The following is a 16,427-nucleotide window of genomic DNA, read 5'->3' as shown; positions in this document are numbered from 1 at the left end:
ACTAGCAAAGGAGCAAGGTTCTCGCCCTATGTGGTCACACATCAACAACCATCAACAGCCGTCTTTCCCTTCACACAAGTGTGACCAGCATCGTGTGTGCTCGGAAAGGAGCCTGAGAGTTGTTGACTGTTATGAGGGATTCATATTCTTACATCTCCCCTTCAAAGCAAATAAAGTCCAAATGGCAAGCAGAGTCCAGACACTGGTTTATGGTTAGTATTGTTAGAGAAGGAACGAAGGAGCCAGCATCGTCCGCCAGTGCCTCTGCCAGGGGCAGCCATAGTGGATATCCTGGTTCATTTACTTCTGATTTTTAATTAAATGCACAAACACACTTTAAAACAAAAACAACTCAGCCTTGGGATTTGATTGGTAGGATTTATTTTTTGAATCAGTGATTCTTAAATCATGGCATTGTGTGGCATTTAGTGACGAATTAGATTTAACAGCAGTTAGAGATTGATGAACGTTGGCTGTCCTCAGCATTATCAGTTAATAACACATTGATTTTTGTAGGGTGGGTGTGTAGGTCTGTATACATGCACATAATACTTGTTCATTTTAAGTTTTTGTTTATTTGCGTGTGTGGCGTGTGTGAACGCATGTGCCATGAGTGTGTGTGGCGGTCAGGAGAGGCAGGGTCTCTCGCTGCTGCTGCTGCTGCTGCTGGCCTGTGTACTCCAGGCTACACTCTCCTGCCCCTGCCTCCTGTCTCACAGGGGCTGCTGGTTTTCTGAGACTCTTGATGTGGGTGCCTGGGGTTGAACTCAGGTCCTCAGGCTTGCGTGGCGGCGTTCTTATTTTCTCAGTCGTCTCGTTGGCCCTGTCTTACTTTTTAAAAGTCAACTTCCACTGGGCATTTTTCATATCCCCAACAACCTCCGTGCTTTCCGCTGCTGTGCTAGGTTGGCATAGGTCTCTACTGTAATTTTAGCATACTCTTGTTCCGGAGAAGTCGTTTGGCTTTTTGACTGACAGCACTTCACAGGGAGGTGTGTTCTGCCTTCGCAAGTCCAGAGTTAGGATGGACCGGCAGTGTTCTCGTATATAATTATTTACTTTCTTTGCCAGTTTTTTTATAGAAGCATTTTCGAAAAGCAATAGTTAGAGCAGTATTTTTTTCCCTAGTTTACGCCATGCTTGTTTCAAAGTTTGTAACTGTTATATGTCTCGATGCAGTAACCTGAGGTAGCTCTTAACAGAAAGTCAATGTAAAATCAGAAACGTGTTGTGCGGTGTGGGATCCAGTGTCTGCGACTGCCTGTCCTGCTGTCGTTGGTGTGGTGTGGGATCCAGTGTCTCCTACTGCCTGTCCTGCTGTCGTTTGTGCGGTGTGGGATCCAGTGTCTGCGACTGCCTGTCTTGCTGTCGTTGGTGCGGTGTGGGATCCAGTGTCTGCGACTGCCTGTCCTGCTGTCGTTGGTGTGGTGTAGGATCCAGTGTCTCCTACTGCCTGTCCTGCTGTCGTTGGTGTGGTGTGGGATCCAGTGTCTGCGACTGCGTGTCCTGCTGTTGTTGGTGCGGTGTGGGATCCAGTGTCTGCGACTGCGTGTCCTGCTGTCGTTGGTGTGGTGTGGGATCCAGTGTCTGCGACTGCGTGTCCTGCTGTTGTTGGTGCGGTGTGGGATCCAGTGTCTCTGATGGTGTGTCATGCTGTCATTTGAAGTTTACCCAACATAACAGTGCAAGATACTGAAGGTTCTTAGCAAAGCGATTGCATAGAAGAAACGTGGGACTGGGAAAAAGACCTGACATTTAAAAAGAATGTATATGGAGTTTACCTTTAAGAGATTGAGCATCTGGTGCAAGAACTGCTTTGAAGTTGCAGTCAGATAAATGAAATTATTGAACCAACTTTTAGAAAAGCAGATGAGCTTCAAAACACATACACACACATATAGTGAGTGTGTATATAAACTATTTCATATAATTAAAAAAAATAGAGAAGGCACTGAAGAGGGATATGTGTCAGGTGCCCTACTTCCTCAGTAGTCAGTGTCTGGGGCCAGTTTTCTCTCCCCAGAGTGTGTTGGACACCCGTCTGGACACCGGTCGGCCTCGTGGACATGTCATTCCTCTGCACACTTTGGGGCCAGGTCTCGTGTAGCCACCACCTGGATCCTTAGTCCGTCTCTCTCCCTTCTAACTGCTTTTTGCATCAGCAGCCACCTCTGTCCACAGAAACCAAGGTTTGTGGTTCTACCCACCTTGAACTTTTTCTGATGGGGCTCTCTCTATCATTTCAGGTTGAAAGCCTCTGGGAACTTGCTGTATGAAATTCTCTCAAATCCTCACTGGTTCCTGCGTCCGTTCTTGGATTTGAGCCAGCATGGCTTATACCACAAAAGTCAACGGCTATGGTGCAGGTAAGCATGCTCTGATGACAGAGGGAGGGAGGAAAGGGTATGTCTTTGCTCAAATTACTTATTGATTCCTCTTTTAATAAAGGATAGATAATAATAGCACGTGGCCTAGAGAAGTAGAATTTCACAGCAACTTTCTATCTCGTTAAAGTTGTGTCTTCTTTAAACTTGTAGAAGACTTGTCTTAAAACACACACACACACTTTTGTTTGTTTAGGGGGCATCAGAGGACAACTTTGTGGGGGGAGTGCTCGCCTTCCAGCATGTGCACTCCAGGCATTAAACTCAGGTGGTCAGTCTTGACGACAGGTACCTTTACCCCACCGAGCCTTCTCTTTAAGACAATCTTACATAAAAGTTCTGTTGATGTGTTGAGAAAGAAATGTAAAAATCTTGACCGTTGATCTAAGCACATGGCGCACGCACTCAACTTAGACTTCTCTCTGAGTAATCCTTAGATGAACGGCAACCAGTTTTGATCCTGAAAACCAGTTCCTACCTAGGAGGTTTGTTTGATGAAACCAACCATGGGGATGCAGTGAACAGAAACATTTGTTTCCCTGTCCAGTGTCAGAACTTATGGTGTATCAGTAAATTCATAAGCCCAGTCAGTTCTGTTGGCTATGATTCACCAGGTGATCTTGTCTTTACTTGGTGGTGTGGCAGTTTGCAGCCTAAGGTTCTTTTATTCCCATCTTATGAACTCTTAAATGCATACTACACATACCATAATGATACATCATCTACGGAATGGCCTTACTAGAAGGCAGAGGCAAGAGTGGTACCCATGCAGTGCAGATGGTCAAGTCAGATTCATGGCCAGGGCAAGCTGAAGCAGAGTGCACTGCCTAACCAAGTCCTCATGAGTGGCACCAAGTCCAAGCTGAGGACAGTCTGAAGTCCAGTGCTGATCGATCAGTTGGTTAGATGGCATGTCCCCGGGTGACACTCTGTCCCAGTGTTAGCTCTCCATCCTTTATGGTATCCAGGTGAGGAGGTCATATTCATCACCCTCCTGGTGTGCTCAGTAAATTCTAGGACCTGGCTTTTCTGTGTCCCCAACCGGCTATGTTAAATTCATAGTATCTCGTAGCTTGGTTGAACAAGTAACGTGCTTCCGGGTTCACGTTGTACTAGTCGTGGTATCTAAGATGAGGCTCGTTCTGACTCAGCATTTGATTGAAAGGGAGTCCACCTGCTGTTTCATACAATGGAGTCACTCTGGGCAAGGCGTAGCTAGTTTTATACAATATGGGATAACTTAGAGTAGAACATAGCTCAGTCGCCCCAGGAAGAGACTGTATGCTGTAAACAACCTCCTTTTGGAGTGTGTAACAGCTATAAGTTTGAATCATGAAGACTTGTACTCTTACTTTGGTTATTGGAGACCTGTGTGTATTGAATACCAGTTTGCTTTTCTAAGACTTGGGAGAAATTTGTAGAATAAATGGGGGGGGGGTCATCCTATTAGAAGGTAACCTGCGTAATCAACATATGGAATATTAATTCCTCTATGGAAAACTTGCTGAGTAGCTGCATGATTGATAGCGAGAGTTTCCCGCTCCAGAGCCTGACTGGAGTCCTAGCTTTTCTGACTCTGAGCCCCCTCACACGGCAGCATGGTATTCAGGAAGGGCAGACACTCAGAGCCAGGAGACTTCATTTAGCATTTGCGGTCTGCTTAGCATTTGTACTCCCGCTCCTGTTGTAGAGATCTGTTTCAGCCCCTGCCTCCCCACTTCCTGACCTCGCCTTGTTCCGCCCTTGAGAGCTGGTGGTATCTGGTGGCAGCAGGAACTTTCTTCCCGACTTGGTTTCCTGCCTACTAGGTCTGGGCATCAAGTGCAAAGTAAAGGAAAGCCCTCAGATTCTGTGTTCCAGGATGTGCTGGTATGAATGGTTCCTGGCGGCGTCCAGTACAGACAAGGGGACGAGGAATCCTTGCTTCTACTGGTATACGTAAGCCTCCAAGCCAGGGTTCTCAGCCTTCCCAATGTTGCCGCCCACTAATACCGTTCCTCATGTGGTGATGACCCCAACCATAAAATCGTTTTCCTTGCTATTTGATAACTATACTTTTGCTACTGTTATGACTTGTAATATAAATATCTGTGTTTTCCAATGGTCTTAGGTGAGCTTCGTGGAGGCGTCGTTTGACCCCCAAAGGGATCATGACCCATAGGTTGAAAACTACTGCTTTAAGCAAATTATTCGTACACAGTTGCTTAGTTAACACACATGGATTTATGTGTACATGACACTCATTAGATACAAAGTAGAGAAGTATTGGACTTTCTAAAAATAAATTCAAAATCCTTGGTACTACTGCCACCCAAAAATAGTTTTCTCACTTTCCAAATTTTCACATTTTAAATATTTTTGATGATAAAAGGTTTTTCTCACCAAATCATTGTTTTGTGTGTTTTTCCGCTCTCATTTTGTATTACACAAGAAATACGTGCCCACGGACCTATCAGGCAGTTCTCAGCCACCTGTAACTCCTGCTCTCGGGGCTCCGGATCCTTTTTCTGTTCTCTATCGGAATCTGCATTCTCTACATACTCATAATCATGATTAAAAATTAAAGTGATTCTTTTTTTTTACAAGTGAGTTTTGTGTGTTGGTTTTGTTGTCACCTTGACACAGGCTAGGGTCACTTGAGAAGAGGGAAGTTCAACTGAGAACAGTGGCTCCCTAAGTTTGCCTTAGAAAAGCCTGTGGGGCATTTTCTTGATGGACAGTTGATGTGGGAGGGCCCAGCCCATTGTGGTTGAGAAAGTAACCCAGCAAGCAGCATTCTTCCATGGTCCCCTTTAGTTCCTGACTGGGGTTACGTTGGAGTTCCTGCCTTGACTTCCCTCAGTAATGGAGTGTGATATGGAAGCGTAAGCCAAATAAACCCTTTCACCCCCAAGGTGCTTTTGGTCACAGTGTTTTATCATAACAGTAGAAAGAAAATTAAGGCATTCTGTATGGTGGGGGGCAACTAGTGGGGACCAGTTACCAATCAGTCCTGTGAAACTGGTCTGGGTCATTTAGTAGAAGTTTTAGATGTAAGTTATATGTTTGCAGGTCTCCCCCCCCCAAAAAAAAATAAAGTCATGTTTATGATTTTTTTTAATTGCATTTTCCTTAAATATGGTCTCCCAATCCTTTCCCTAAAAATAACCGTTTGGGATTTATACAACATGAATAGGAAACTCTTTTCATGTTTGTACGAGTCAAGGAAAAGTGACCAATAGAAAGCACCACAAGATCAAATTGCCACTGCCAGGGTCTCCTATGGTCAGGGATGCTAAAATAGAGCATGTGTTTACACCACAGAAGGGTTGTATGTCTGAGGTTCGCGTTTAACTGGTGATCTGTCTACTTCTGCTTGCTAAACCTGGCTAAGCTGCCCCACCCAAACCCCTTCTTTTTGCGTCACCCTCCCGTCTGCACCAGTCATCCTCATGACACTATCTCTTTTTAGCAGAGCTTTGGCTACTTCTGTCCCCTGGCATAGTTCGTATGTACTCGTTCAGAACACGGCTAGTGCCCGCAGAGTCTGCCCTCAGGAGCCGGGCTGTCGAGATTGCATTTGACTGTGCTGTGACTAGCCAGGTGGTAGACATCCCACTGGTTAGAAAGGTAGCTGGATTTCTTCGGGGTCTCGAAATGGGGACAGTCTGTTCTTCACCCAAGTTCCCAAGTCGTGTCATCAACTGGCTACACTGATTGATACCTCTCTAAACACTAATTAATGTTGTGAAACTTTAATTAGACCTTAGGATTCCTTTAGAAGCCAAATAACAAGTGGCTGATTTGTCAGATGAAGATAATAACCCGTGTCTTCTTTTCTTCACAAGACAGGTGTGAGGGAAAAAAATAGGCAAAGCTGTGAACTTTGCCTTGCATTGTTGTGATTCTTCTGAGACAGGGTCTCCAGGCTGCCCTTGAACTCAGTCCTCTTTCCTCCCGAGGGCTGGGATGACAGGCATGAGCCCTTACACCTGGTTTGGGAGAACACATTTTAAGGCGCAAGTGCTAGGCAGATGTCAGGGGACAGGCCAGTTGTCCTTGCCCCGTAGTCCCTGTCCTGCTTGTGCCCTCATGTGGAACCCCCCGCCCCCCAGGTGCTGAGACATTGGTGCCAGTGTGTTCTCCTGCCCCTCTCTAACAGTTAAGTGGGATGAACGGGTGAGTGTGGTTCAGTGACTTTTCTGGACACTGTTACCTTGCGTTTGCGATTAGCTGCCTTCCTCCGTTGTGGCTTCTACCTCTTGTCATTCTGGGTGTCTTTCCTCACATGTCTGCTTACTTGCAATATCTGCTCACTTACTTATTGGCTGCATTAAAAATTTTAAATTTTTGGAAAAATGCTCTGTGGTTCGAGAGTATTTGCTGCTCTTACAGAGGACCTGGATTGGGTTCCCAGTACTCAGATGGCAGCTCACAACTCTCTGTAAACCAGCTCCGGGCTATTACCTGATCGATGACCCCTCTGGTCTTTGTGGGCACCAGGCACACAAGTGGTATATATATATATATATATATATGTGCCAGCAAACACTTCTACATATAAAATAAAAACTTTTAACTCCATTTTTCAAAATTGATTGGATCGCATTCATGAATTTGTTAGGAAGAGAGAAGGGGGCATACTTACAAACCCATCCAATGTCTTATTTTCAGCGCTTTCCCTTCCCTGGTCAGGCAAGCATAGGGCTTCACTAAGTAAGCTTTCGTACATTTTAGTATAGAGTCCTTTTCTTTAACACTCTCTGTATTCTTCTGCCCAGTCTTCATGGAAAATGCTTTCAAATAAATCTTTGGGACGGCTTCCTGGTACTCCTGGCCATAGTTCTAGCAGCTCGGTTACTCTTCACTTTTTGCTGGGGTGTTTGGAAGGAAAGTTGCTGCATCTTCCCTTCCCTGGAGAAAAATGATGCCGCAAGCCCCCTCTTGCCTTGGCATTTTTCTCCTCTTCTATGATTTCCTGAGCGTAATTTCACAGAAATGGGAGTTGAAGAGCTCAGCTTTGTAATGGCCTCAGTAACTGTCACGAATCTTGAATCTGCTTAGCCAGGGCAGTTGATTTGGCTGTGGATTTTGTCTCTATACTGATCTCAATTGAGGTACAAAGGGCATTGATAAGGCCGGGTCAAGCAGACAGAGCCCAAGACTCCTGCAGAGCAGGCAAAGCTAGCTGTGACACCCACAGCCCACTCTGGGTTGTGTAAATATTTTTTCTGGGCAGGCGCATTTCTCAAACAGAACTCTGAGCCCACTGAGGGTGAGCCTAGCAGCTGGAATTTCAAGTTTAAACACCACTCTGCATTGACTAGTCTGCCTGGAATCACGGTGGTGTTTGCTGAGACCATCTTTAGGAAGGATACAGAGGAGCTGCCGTGTCCCTGAGGGTGAGTTCCAGCCCTGCCGTCTAGTTACTCTGGTCCCACAGGCGGAGCTTAAACGGTGTATAAACAATGCTATGCTCTGTGACTTCTGGGGTCTCTTGGTTCTGTCTGTAACGGGACGTTAGGTAGGTGTTCTTATTTCAACCCTGTATTTTCCCGTAAGTAGTGTCATCAGATTGTCAGAAAAAGCCGAGGGTAAAAGCGAGTTTCTTAACATATAAATAGAGGTAGGAGCAAGAGGAGGTCTGTTTTATATCAGTTGTCTGGCCTCTCTTCCCTCCTCTCAGAAGACAAAACCTAACTTGTGAAGTTCACCCAGTGAGCCAGTGGCTAAGGCAAATCCGCCCTGTGTTGTCATTGACAGTGTATATAGTGTCTGGTCAAGATAGTGTGAGAAAAGAGACCAAGGGAGATGTATGTTAAAGGTTTCTGTGCCCCAATAAACCTCTCCGCCGACGCAATAATCCAAATCAGACCAAATCAAGCTGAATTAGAAAAAAACCCAGGTTTAATGGATGCCAAAGCTCCCAGGTGGCCTTCCAGCATCTCAGAGAGGAAACTGGGAAAGAAGACCGGAAATCCATGTGTCTGTTCTCTGGGAGCAGTTTAAATACCCTGTGGGAGTGGTCTTGAGCATCTCTGGGGTGGGAGGGTGTCATCGTTTGGGGGGCTTTCTCAGAGGTGGAGTCAGGACTGAGGCAACTCCCAGGGAAGGGGCTTGGGATGCAACTTCCACCCAAACATTCCAGACTCTTTGGATATGTGGATGCCAGGGGCTGGGGTGAAGCCTTAACCCAAACAGTATGTATTTCAGCAAATTTATTAATACCTGGGAAGTGTGATGGTTAAAAGCAAAATATCCTTTAAGATTGGGGTTTTGGTAATAGGTATTTTCTTTAATGCTAGTTTCCTAATATGCATGATAATGGTTATATTGATAGTTTACCTTTTAATGCGCATTGATATGCATTGTTTAATTGAATTCCATATTATTTAATGCCTTATACTTCTCTATTGTACCATGAACTTCCTTCCTAGCATTGGGTGTGTTATTGGATTTAATTATATTTACATTTCAGCTTTTAATAAAACTTATATATTAATTTTATCGAAGGCTAATTTCACACCGAAGGTCACAAAGTAATTTTTCTTATAACAATGGTCTTTGACGAGGCTTTTTTTTTTAAGTCAAATAGTTTGAATTTTATAATTGTTAAAATGCCAACACTAGTTACAAATAGGAGACCCTGGGTTTTGGAGTCTTGCCTGGGTGGCTAAACAGAACCCCAGAGTTGATGCCCACCCCTGGAGAGACTGTGGAAGATCTTCCCTGCTCAGGGTTTGCCTGTTGTACTAACGCTCCAGGCTTCAGTCTTAACCTGTAGCCAGCTTCCCCTTCCAAGCATTCTTTCTCCCAGGCTTGCCCAGTCTTAATGGGTTAAGCATCAGATTTCAAGCAGGCGATTAGGGCTGCAGCTAAGCCGGGACTGGTGAGTACCAGCCTCCTTGGGCGTAGGAAGGAGAGAAGAGGGCTCCTCCCGGGGCAAGGCGAGGAAAGCTCAGCTGCAGATTTCTACTGCGCTGACTCTAAGAGCCCTGGGAGCCAGCACAGAGCCGGCACAGCCCCTGCCACACTCCAGGACTCCCCACCGTGAGTACTGTCGTTTATTACGATTCACGCCCTCTGTGCTGTCTTCACTGGCTTCAGTGGGCTGGGGAATCCATCCATGGATGGCTCACCTATTCCAGGGCTTCTTCCTGTGTCCTGAAGAATTTCAGTCCATCTCCTCTGTACAGTCTCAGTGGTTTCTATGGGCTGGGAGGAAGATGACTGATAAAGTTCCAAGTCTCTGCTTGGGCATTCTTTCCTGTAAAAAGCTGTTTGATTTGATCCGGCTTGAAGAATGTAAGCATAGTTCTTAGGTTCGTGGAAGCAATAAAGTCCACTCTTTTCTGGGAAAAAAAGATGCATTAGCATTGCCTAGAGTAGATGTCACCAATAAAAACTTGATTCTGGATCTGGAAATCAGATGTGGCCTTATTAATTCAAACTGCTGTAGCTAGAGAAGGGATTTGCTGTCAGACGTCACGAGTACTGTGTTCACTTGAGTTCTTGTTTGTCCTGGAAGAAAATTTTTCTCTCTAAGTGATCTCTTTTAGTTTGAATGTGTTTCCTGGGGCTGGAGAAATGAACGTCTCATCGGGCAAAAGTGCCTGCGTAGCAAACAGGAGTACCTGAGTTCAAACACTCTGAGGCCAAGCGTCTTGGCTTCTCTGTGAAGAATCTGAATGAGCTGTTCATTGGCTCATTCATTTTCCTGTTTGTTAGGAAAAATGTGCTTGTGTTTAGAAGACAAATTGGATTCATCTTTGAGGCCGTGCAGTTTATTAGAAAGGCTAAAATAATATGCGGCCCATTTGTGTCTAAACACTGGTGATCTCAGCGGGGAGTTCTGTTCAGACAAGTGGGCGCCCCCCTTAAAAATAATTATGCTTCTATTTTGAGGATTTTTAAAAATACAGTGGCCAGATTCCTCATCGGAGCAGAAGTTAGAAGCAGTGACAGCTACAGTCCAGACTCTGTGCTATCCTCAAGTCTTCTCTTATCGATAGATAGAAAGTAGAACTATAGGCAGCGAAGTTTTGTCAGGGGCTAGATGTCTGGTTTGCAGAATTTAACTTAGCTGGAAAATCAAGCTTCTGGAGTCCTTATTTTATGCAAGCCAGGTTTGAAGGATCCCTTGACAGTTCCTTCACCTGGATCAAGGGCTGTAGACTTTTTTACATCTTCAGCATATAAACCTTTATTTATGGAGAAAATAAGAATTCAGAGAAGCAATTTGCTTTTTAAAAGTCACAAGTACTATGTTCATTGGAGTTCTTTTTCTGTGACTTCAGGTCATCAAAGAAGGTTTTTCTCTCAAGTGATCTTCCGTATTTTGAAAGTATATTCTAGGACCGGAGAAATGTCTTAGATTGTAAAGTGCCCGTTGCACAGACATAAGGACCTGAGTCCAGATCCACGGCACCCACACAAAAGCCTGGGGTGGTTGCAGGTATCTATAACTCTAGTATGGTGGTGCAGAGGCAGGTGGCTCTCTGGAGTGTGTTGGTCAGCTAATCAGTGAGTTCTAAAGACACAACAGAGCCAGGCGTGGTGGTGTAGGCTTTAATCCTGGTGCTCAGGAGGCAGAGGCAGTCATTGTGAGTTCAAGGCCAGCCTGGTCTACTTAGTGGGTTCTAGAACAGCCAGGGTTATACAGTGAGACCCTGTCTCAAACAAACAGCAGCAACAACAACATATATGTATGTGTGTATGTATGTACATATGTATATGTTTACATATATACTTATATAGTGGAGAATGGTAGAGGGAGACACCTGCCTGGCCTCTACATGTATATATACAGTCTGATGCATATAGGCACAAAAGGAAGGAAGGAAGGAAAAAAGAGATAGAGACAGAGAGATGGGAAAGGAGGGAGAAAAGGAGGAAGGAAGGAAGGAAGGAAGGAAGGAAAAAAGAGAGAGATAGAGACAGAGATGGGAAAGGAGGGAGGAAAGGAGGAAGGAAGGAAGGAAGAAAATTTAAAAATCAAAATGTTCCTTGTTATTGTTATGGAAAAAAATCCTAAGATGAATTGCTCCGCCGGCGCAAAGAAATCCAATGAGGTCAGATTAACTGCGATCACGGCAGGGGAGACAGAAAAGCGGGGAGCACATGCAAACCCAGAACCATGCTTTCCTCCTCTGGCAGCCCACTTAAATACCCTGTGGGAGTGGTCCTGACCCTCCCCTGGGGAGGGATCAGGACCTGGCATGCTGGGATTTGAAGTCCAGAGCAATGCAACTCTGAGGCCAGGGGGCTGGAATAGATGCCAGGGGCTAGGGTGACGCTCCCGACTTAACAGTTCGGCAGAACCAAAAGAGAATCGGTGGCTTCTGTGTTTGTTCACATAATATTTGGTCGAGTCAATAAACCCCATCAGCTTTGCAGATAATTTTGTGAAAACATTGACCGAGCATACTTCGTCCACTTTTCCCGTCCCTGCCCTCCTTGTCTGAGCCCATTAGTGCAGGGCATGCTGTTCCTCTGCCACGGGTGCATGTTAGAGTCTCCTGCAAGAAAGGGGACAAATGCTTCAAGCTAGAAACTTGGGAGGCGGGGGTTGGGAGACTGGGCATTTCCAGCAGTTCACAAACCTAGTGCTTAGTATCTTTGTAGTACTAGTGGTGTGTGTCAGCTTTTACATCCTCTGTCAACCTCCTCTAAGTCCAGAGACCCAGCAAGGTACGACTGATTCTCCGCCCTGTATTTTTGATGGGCTAGGATGCTGTATTCCAACTGGGAACACACCAGGAAAACTTGGGGGCACAGCCTGCTCCCCTGCTCCCCTCCCACTGAAGACAGAGTTGGTTTGTCTTTCCATGCCCTGGCAGAGGATGCTGAAGTACTCGCTGGGTTTATGTAGCACGTCCCCTTGCTGGTGCCCGGCCTACAGTGGTGAATCAGTCCCATGATGCACTGGCATTTCCAGCACTCCAGGGTGGAGACCTGGAAGTCTGTAGGCCAGTGGGGGAGGAGGCATGGTCTGCCTGTGAAACGATTCCAACCATGTAGCTTACAGGAAGAAATTGCAAAACACGAAGCCCTGTGCCACCAGATTTTTCCACTAGTGCCAGGTTCTGCCCAGATCTGCCCCAGGGACTGTGTGAGGGAGATGGCCCCAGTGTGTCAGGAATTTTAGGTCTAGTCACCTCTCTGTGTATCCCAAAGGGGCCACAGGGAGCCCATGCTTCTCCGCCCTCCCACACATTCAGCAGTTGCAGAAACAGCTGTAGACATTGCTAGGGCTTTATCTGGGCACCAGAAAATCGTGTTTGGAGTCCACAACGCCCCAGAGTACTGATTTGAAATAAAGAATCGCAAAATAGACTCCTAGAAGGTTAAAGGGATTTCGGGGCCAGAGGTTTCTCCCCTGTCAAAACCATTGGTTTTCCCCAGAATGTGTCACACTGAGAAAGGAAACCTCGCATTAGTGGTGAATGTGAATTGTTTAGGGACTCATAGGCAGAGTAGCGGAAAATTGCAGCAACACTCGAATTCAGAAAGCTCATTCATTTTGGTGGTTCCCTTTAAAACACCCGCTCAGCTGGGCGGTGGTTGTGCACGCCTTTAATCCCAGCACTCGGAAGGCAGAGGCAGGCAGATCTCTGTGAGTTCGAGGCCAGCCTGGTCTGTAGAGCAAGTTCCAGGAAAGGCTCCAAAGCTACACAGGGAAACCCTGCCTCGAAAAACCAAACTCGCTCAGAGATGCATTTGGCAGAGGAACACTGAGTCCCGGTTTGTGTGATGAGCCATCCCAGTCCCTGGAAAGGCGTCTCCACTTCCCTTTCTCACCAGGTTGTGGTTTTGTTTGGTTAGTGACAATTGGCACGATTCTTTGATTTTTTTCTTTCTCCTCAGATACTTTTTCCCCTACAAACTTTGGAACTATTTTCTTAACTCCAGACCTTTGTTTGGGGCCAATTCTGACAGTAGCCGTTGTCTGCTTCTCTCCCCATCAGTGTCTGAGGAAACCGCAGTGGGTTTTCCTGGACTTGAGGTAGCCAGAGGCCAGATGACTGTGCAAGAGGGAGAGTCTCTCCATCCCAGTGCTGCTCCCCAGCCTGGGGCTTTGCTTGAAGCACTGGTCTCTGGACCTGAAAGCCCTTCCTGCATCTGTGGATACAGACCCTTCATAACCTTCAAACCCCATGACTCTGCTCTAGAGTCTCAGTGGTCGTTGTAGAATTCATCTTTTCCTTTTAAAATCACTTCTGAACATCTCTTTTCTTGATTTGACTTTTTACTATTTTTGATTATATTTGTCTGTGGGTATGTGCATGGAAGTACAGATAGGAATACAGAAGAGGGTGTTGGATGCCCTGCCGCTGGAGTTACACACATTTGTGAGATGCCTGATAGAGCAGTCTTCTGAAAGAGCTGCAAGGGCCCTTGACCACTGAGCCATCTCCAGCTCCTTTTTTTTAAAAAAAAAAATTCCAAAAGTGTTTTGTATTTCTATCAAATGATTATCATCACCTCCTATAACTGGAGGCTTCTCTTCTGCCCTCCAGTTCCCAAATGTCCTCCATGAGACTTAATATTAATTGCAAATTGTTTGGCCGATAGCTCAGGCTTATTACTGTCTAGCTCTTACAACTTAAATTAACCCATTTCTATTAGTTTATATTTTACCAGGAAGCTTGTGCCTTGTTACCTCACATCTTGCATCTCCAACAGCTTCTGGTGTCTCCAGCAGCTTCTGGCGTCTCCCTGACTCTGCCTTCTCTCCCTGCCTCCTGCTTGGATTTCCTACCTAGCTATATTGTGCATGGCTATTGACCAAATCAACTTCTTTATTAACCAATGGTAATAAGACATATTCACAGCATACAGAAGGGTCATGTGCCTCTGTTGTGTACCTCATCCCTCTGTTACAAGAGGTAGGACTCATGTAATGGTCTTTGTAGACTTGTCCTCCCTTGCTTTGTGGACCAGCAGATTCCATGATCAGCCACACTTTCAGTACCCTTGCATTATGCTTGCTGACACCGGACACATACTTCAGAGCAAGAGGCGGAATTGTGGGACTGAAATGGGCCCTGGCACTTGCCAGTCTGACATTGTTCCGGCCGTAGCATGTTGTCTACCCGCCTGTTCTCTGAAGTCGCTTGCTCTGCTAGTTCACACTTGGTCTGTCCACCTGGGTGAACCAGACAAGTGGTTGTCACCGTGTCATAGGCACTAGCTTCCATTCCACCTCTTGTTTGGGTTGCTGCTTTCTCTCCATCCTTTGCTCAAAGGCTGGCTTCAGTAACAGCGTTGGGGAGGCTCTGGATGCAGGGAGAAGGGCCGAGTAGTGTGAGTATAATGAGCAGCCATTCTCAGAAGGATTTTTTGAGGCTATTTGGAAAGTTCTTTCCAGCTCCCATGACCTTTTTCTTTGCTCCTTTCACTGCTTGTTGACAGTCCAGACAGAGGGGGAGGAGGCAGAGGACCAGCTGACTCCTCTGGCCAAGTTTATTTATTCTGGTTTGGTGGACCCCTTGGAACTGTGGGTAAGACCTGAGCTGGGGACTCTGGGAGTATGGTCTGCCCTACTTCTGTCCCACTATTCTCTTGGCATAGCCTCTACACATCTTTTATCAGATGTAAGGAAATAAATAGTCCCTATTGTTGCTCATTCACAGCCTACAGCCTTGTGAACATTTAAGGTTTTCATCCCCTCATTTACTTCTGTGCCCCACAGGAGATTCTGCCATTTGCCCTTTGTTGTTGTTGTTGTTTTGTTTTGTTTCTCGAGACAGGGTTTGTAACAGTCCTGACTGTCCTGGAACTCTCTTTGTTGACCAGGCTGGCCTTGAACTCACTGAGATCCGATACCTGCCTCTGCCTCCCAAATGCTGGGATTAAAGGTGTGTGCCACCATTGCCTGGCACCATTTGACCTTTTAAAATACCAATTTCAGCCAGGCCTGGTGGCACAGGCTGTAATTCCAGACACGGAGGAGACTGGGACTTTAGGTTTGCAAATTGAAGGACTGCCGAGGATACCAATTGAGTTTAAGGCCATTATGGACAACTTAGGAGACCCTGTGTCAAAATAAAATATAAACAGAGGGCTAGGGATATGGCTCAGAGGTAGAGTGCTTGCTTGTAAGGACCTTAGTCCCCAGTGCTGCCCAAAGTAAAAAAGAAACTGCAACTAAAATGTTGATTTTTAATCTTGACTAGACATGGCCACATCTCTCCTTTAATCTGATGCGGATAATAATGGGGGAATGGACAGTAGAGTGTGTGGAAATCCAGTGTGACTCCAGCTCGGGCCCCTGCTCAGGGAAAGCCATAACAAAACAAACAGGCTTCTCATTCTAGTCTTTTCAGATAGGACAGTGAGATAGTGTCCTCTTCCGCTGTCACTCTCCTGAGAAGAACCACACCCCTTTGCTGCTAGGACACACCCTCCTCCCGGTGCATGCTGGGTGGTCTGTCCTGGGAAAGTCTGCCCTAACATGAGGTCTCAGGAACAGGTCTTGCTAATCCGGGCATATAAAAGAACCCTCTTCCAACACCCAGGGTAGAGCAAGGTCTACACCCCACGGAAGGAGCAGGGGTGTAGGGCCTTGCTGACTTGCCCTCTAATCCTCTGCAAGTCCCGCCACCCTCTTGGTTGCCAATGGAAGTGGGTAGAGGAGCATCAGTGTTATGGGAAGGAACTATACACCCACTGATTGCCTCTGTACAGTTCTCCAGACACCCAGAGATCCACACCCGCACCCCATCATCAGCCAGAGGGTAAAGGAGAGGCAAAAGTACAGGAAGAGAGTTGAGTGTTTGGAGGCCATCTCTAACACAGCAGGAGCAGCCTAGCCCCTCTGAGAAGAAATGCAGTGAGTTCTCCTTCAACCTGTCCCTTTAAGGGTGGGCGCTCATCTGTAGAGAGGTTCTGCAAAGTGCGCGAAGGAGATAGTGGTGGGATGTGATGTGAGGATGCTGTTGTCCTTGTCATTATTCCGTCTTTTTAATAAAACATCTCGTTAGCCAAAGAGCTGGATTGAAATGTGAAAGATGGACAAATTAATATGCAACAAACTAAACCCTTAAAATCTGAGTTATTTTT

General features: G+C 46.1%; 1 protein-coding gene across 1 annotated transcript in view; it reads left to right on the top strand.

Moving 5' to 3' along the window:
* Kank1 (KN motif and ankyrin repeat domains 1) overlaps positions 1-16,427 on the top strand; it is a 183,589-nt gene that overhangs the window by 123,570 nt on the left and 43,592 nt on the right. The window contains exon 3 of the mRNA XM_041661269.1: positions 2,247-2,366. Within this exon, the coding sequence (XP_041517203.1) occupies positions 2,330-2,366 (37 nt within the window). The 5' untranslated portion in view covers positions 2,247-2,329. The remainder of the gene's footprint in view (positions 1-2,246; positions 2,367-16,427) is intronic.

This window comes from Microtus oregoni, unplaced genomic scaffold (assembly GCF_018167655.1).
Source record: "Microtus oregoni isolate MIOR12 unplaced genomic scaffold, Mior012 000012F_ref0000307, whole genome shotgun sequence".
Taxonomy (NCBI): Eukaryota; Metazoa; Chordata; class Mammalia; order Rodentia; family Cricetidae; genus Microtus; species Microtus oregoni.
The sequence above is the reverse complement of the archived record's forward strand: the minus strand, read 5'-3'. Positions and strand labels throughout refer to the sequence as shown.